Source organism: Lepidochelys kempii, chromosome 1, assembly GCF_965140265.1.
Source record: "Lepidochelys kempii isolate rLepKem1 chromosome 1, rLepKem1.hap2, whole genome shotgun sequence".
In the NCBI taxonomy this organism is placed as follows: Eukaryota; Metazoa; Chordata; order Testudines; family Cheloniidae; genus Lepidochelys; species Lepidochelys kempii.
Window position 1 is genome coordinate 1,637,209 of NC_133256.1, and position 3,958 is coordinate 1,641,166.

Consider the following 3,958-nt stretch of genomic DNA (forward strand, 5'->3'; position numbering starts at 1 on the left):
AAAATGAATGGAATCTCCCTTACATCCTCAACCATGAAGACCAATGCAAAGAATTCATTTAGTTTCTCTGCAATAGCCTTATTGTCCTTGAGTGCTCCTTTAGTATCTTGATTGTCCAGTGGCCCCATTGGTTCTTTTGCAGGCTTCCTGCTTCTGTTGTATTTATTTTTTTTGTTTTGCTAATACTTTTTGAGTCTTTGGCTAGATGTACTTCAAATTCCTACTTATATTTTTACACTTCTTTTGCCAGAGTTTCTGTTTCTTTCTATTTTCCACAATAGGATCTAACTTCCACTTTTCAAACAATGACTTTTTGCCTCTCACTGCTTCTTTTATTTTGTTGTTTAGCCATGGTGGCTCTTTTTTGGCTCTCTTACCATTTTTTTTTTTTAATTTGAGGTATACGTTTAAGCTGAGTCTCCATTATGGTGTCTTTTAAAAGTTTCCAAGCAGCTTCCAGGGATTTTTCTTCTGGTGCTGTACCTTTTAATTTCTGTTTAACTAACCTCCTCATTTTTGTGTAGTTCTCCTTTCTGAAATTAAATGATACATTGTTGGGCCACTGTGGTGTTTTCCCCATCACAGGGATGTTAAATTTTATTATATAATGGTCACTATTATCATGTGGTCCAGCTATATTCACGTCTTGGACCTGTTCCTGTGCTCCACTTAGGACTAAATCAAGAACTGCCTCTCCTCTGGTGGGTTCCAGGACCAGCTTCTCCAAGAATCAGTCACTGATGGTATCAAGAAACTTTCTCTCTGCATCCCATCCTGAGGTGACATGTACCCAGTCAATATTGGGATAGTTGAAATCCCCCATTATTATTGAGGTTTTTTTAATTATTATTTTAATAGCCTCACTAATCTCCTTGACCATTTCACAGTCACTATCACCATCCTGGTCAAGTGGACTGTAATATATCCCTACTGTTATATTCTTATTATTCTTATTATTCATTATTCAGGCCATTGATGGACCTACCCTCCTCAAACTTATCAAATGCTTTCTTTGAACCCGGTTATAGTTTTGACCAGCATCCCCTGGCAATGAGAATAGAATATTCTGTTTTTTTTTCCTTTTTTGGTCCATTCCCACACAGGGAATGGAGATGTATTTAAGTAACTAGAACTAGGAGCACTGAGATAGAATTAAGACAAGGAAAAATTAAGATAAACAGCAGGAACAGTTTCCTGACAGTGAGATCTGTAGGTATTGAACTTGCCTTCCAGAAAAACAAACTGGTGGAAGATCCGTCAACTGAGTCATTGAAAACTAGACTAGACAAGTCTTATGAAAATATACCAGAGGGAACAAGCGTGCACTGGCCAAGGGATATGGACAGGTGGGGAATGCTATCTCTTCATAGATTGCAAGGACAGAAAGGACAACTGTGAACATGTAGTCTGATCTCCTGTATAAGACAGGTCATAGAGCTAATTCCCTGAGTCAATTCCTATTGGACCCAAAGCAGATCTTTTAGAAAAAAGAGATTGCCTGGAGCACTGATCATAGCAGCATCTAGCCATAGTGTCTAAGAGCCAGCACCTAAAAGCCTTTTCCATCTTTGTCATAGCGAATAAGCAGCTGGGTTGAGATGCAGCATGGTCTAGCGGCTAAGGTACGGGACTGGAGATGCGAGCTCTATTCCTGACTCTTCCACTGACTTGCTCTGTGACCTTCAGCAAGTCATCGCACTGTGCCTCTGTTTCTCCTCCCACCTTGTCTCTGTCTTTGCTATTTCGGGGTCTCCGTCTCAGGTGGGGCTTCTAGCCATGACCGCAGTACAAAAATACGTCCGATTGTAAAGAAAAGACACCCCGCCACTGCTACAAGAAACAACGCTACAAAGACTACAGCCTACACTGATGAGAGACTCACTAACCAGCTCTGAAGCAGAACTTCTCTGACTAGCCCCCTTCTCCTGAGGCTTCCGGGGTTTTAATCCTGTTTTCTCCAGCTGGGGCTGGTTTTGCTAAATGGCAGCGCCTGCATCTCCAGCAGGGCTTGGCTAATGTGGCCCATTCAGGCGTTAGTAGTCCAGCAGCCACACTGATTTTTTTCACCCAGGTTTATGCATTTGCCTATTTGTCTTTCCTTTCCCTAGTTTTCTGGGACGGATCGAAAGGGGGAGATGGAATGCTGCACTGATTAACAAAGAAGAGAGGACACAAGGAAGAGTGTACTCCTCCCCATCACACTTTGGTCTTCTCACCCTCACGCCCCACAGAAAGCCAGAACAGGAAAGGGAACTGAATCTCAAAGTCGGGAAACAAACAAACCAGAAACCTCTCAACCAGTCTCCTGAGGAGACAGACCGCGCTGCCGCAACCCCTAACTCCAGTGATTCTGGGCAAGTTGCTGTCCTGGGACTGGAGCTGGTATTTGGAACAGAGGAACTGGATCCAATATTCAGTAACTCACTAGCACCCCTGTTTCCAAGGAATTGAATCAGCCCTCATGGGTTCTTCGCAGCTTCTTTACAGGGTGAAAGCTCTCCCAGCCCAGGTAGGAGAAGAGCAACATGCTATGTCATGTCTGAACACCAGCACCCACTCCCACCCTGCCACCTTCCTCCTGGTCGGCATCCCAGGACTGCAGGAGGCCCAATACTGGATAGCCTTTTCTTTCTTCATCATGTATGTCATTGCCGTCCTGGGAAATGTCATTGTTCTCTTCATTATATACAATGATCTGAGCCTGCATGAGCCTATGTACCTCTTCCTGGCCATGCTGGCAGTCACTGACCTGGTCCTGTCCACATCCACCCTGCCCAAAATGCTGAGCATCTTCTGGCTGGGCTCCAGGGAGATCGGGTTCCATGCCTGCCTCACCCAGATGTTCTTTGTCCACACCTTCTTGTCAGTGGAGTCGGGCATACTCATGGTCATGGCCTTGGATCGGTATGTGGCAATCTGCTGCCCCCTCCGGCACTCCAGCATCCTGTCTGTCCCAGCCATAGTGACAATGGGGAGCCTGGTGCTGGCACGTGGGGTCCTTCTGGTGAGCCCCTTCTCCCTCCTTGTCCTCAGGCTGCCCTTCTGCCAGCGCTGCCTCATCTCCCACTCATACTGCGAGCACATGGCCGTGGTGAAGCTGGTGTGTGGGGATGCTACAGTCAGTGTCATTTACGGCCTGTTCGTGGCTTTTATGGTGGGGGGGGTTGACCTGTTTGTCATCACTGTGTCCTATGCTATGATCTTCCAGGCCGTACTGAGAGTCCCGTGCACAGATACGCGTCTCAAGGCCTTCAGCACCTGTACGTCCCACTTGTGTGTCATTCTGTCATTATACATCCCTGGCCTCTTCACGTTCCTCACCCACCGCTTTGGCCACAATGTCCCCGACTATGTCCACATCCTGGCGGCCAATCTCTACCTGCTGATGCCCCCCATGCTAAACCCTGTTGTGTATGGTGTGAAAAACAAACAGATCCGGGAAAGGGTTCTCCATATCTTCAATCAGAAAGGAATCGGAGCAGTGTGTGCCTGTCTAATTTAATCAAGGAATATAAAACATTCATCATCATGGCCTCTGACCCATTCATGATCTGCCATCACTCACAGTGGTATGTGATCATAGAGATGTCACTATGGACTCTGGGTAGGCTCCACTTTCTGTTCCTGCCCAAAGAAAGCATCTGGTCAGATCACCTCAGTAGTACCTCTGTAGTACTGGAATGTTATGGTAATAATGAGGCAGTATTAAATGTATTAATGTATGATATAATTATATGATTTGACCATATTCTGCCAGCCACCCTTTCTAAAAGGAGAAAGGAATGGCCTAGTGTGTCATTGGCAAAGATGAATCAGCCAGAATCATGTGTCTGAAGTTGATTTCAAGACAGTAATAGACATTTAGGGTCACCACTTTGTTGTAGGTTTAAAATTAGCATTTTGAAATAAGTAAAAGAATGCAATGATTGTTTTCTCCTGTGTTGCAATTTGATGCTCT

The 3,958-nt window shown here is 45.2% G+C and overlaps 1 protein-coding gene across 1 annotated transcript; it reads left to right on the forward strand.

Annotated features, from left to right (window-relative positions):
* The first annotated feature begins 2,530 nt into the window (after positions 1-2,530).
* On the forward strand, positions 2,531-3,502 carry LOC140903393 (olfactory receptor 52R1-like). The gene has a single exon (XM_073324679.1). It carries the CDS (start codon positions 2,531-2,533, stop codon positions 3,500-3,502), a length of 972 nt encoding a protein of 323 aa, XP_073180780.1.
* The last annotated feature ends 456 nt before the right edge of the window (positions 3,503-3,958 follow it).

What these genes read in the sequence shown, in the direction of transcription:
- LOC140903393 (XM_073324679.1), top strand. Translation starts at nt 2,531, where the DNA reads ATGTCATGTCTGAACACCAGCACCCACTCCCACCCTGCCACCTTCCTC.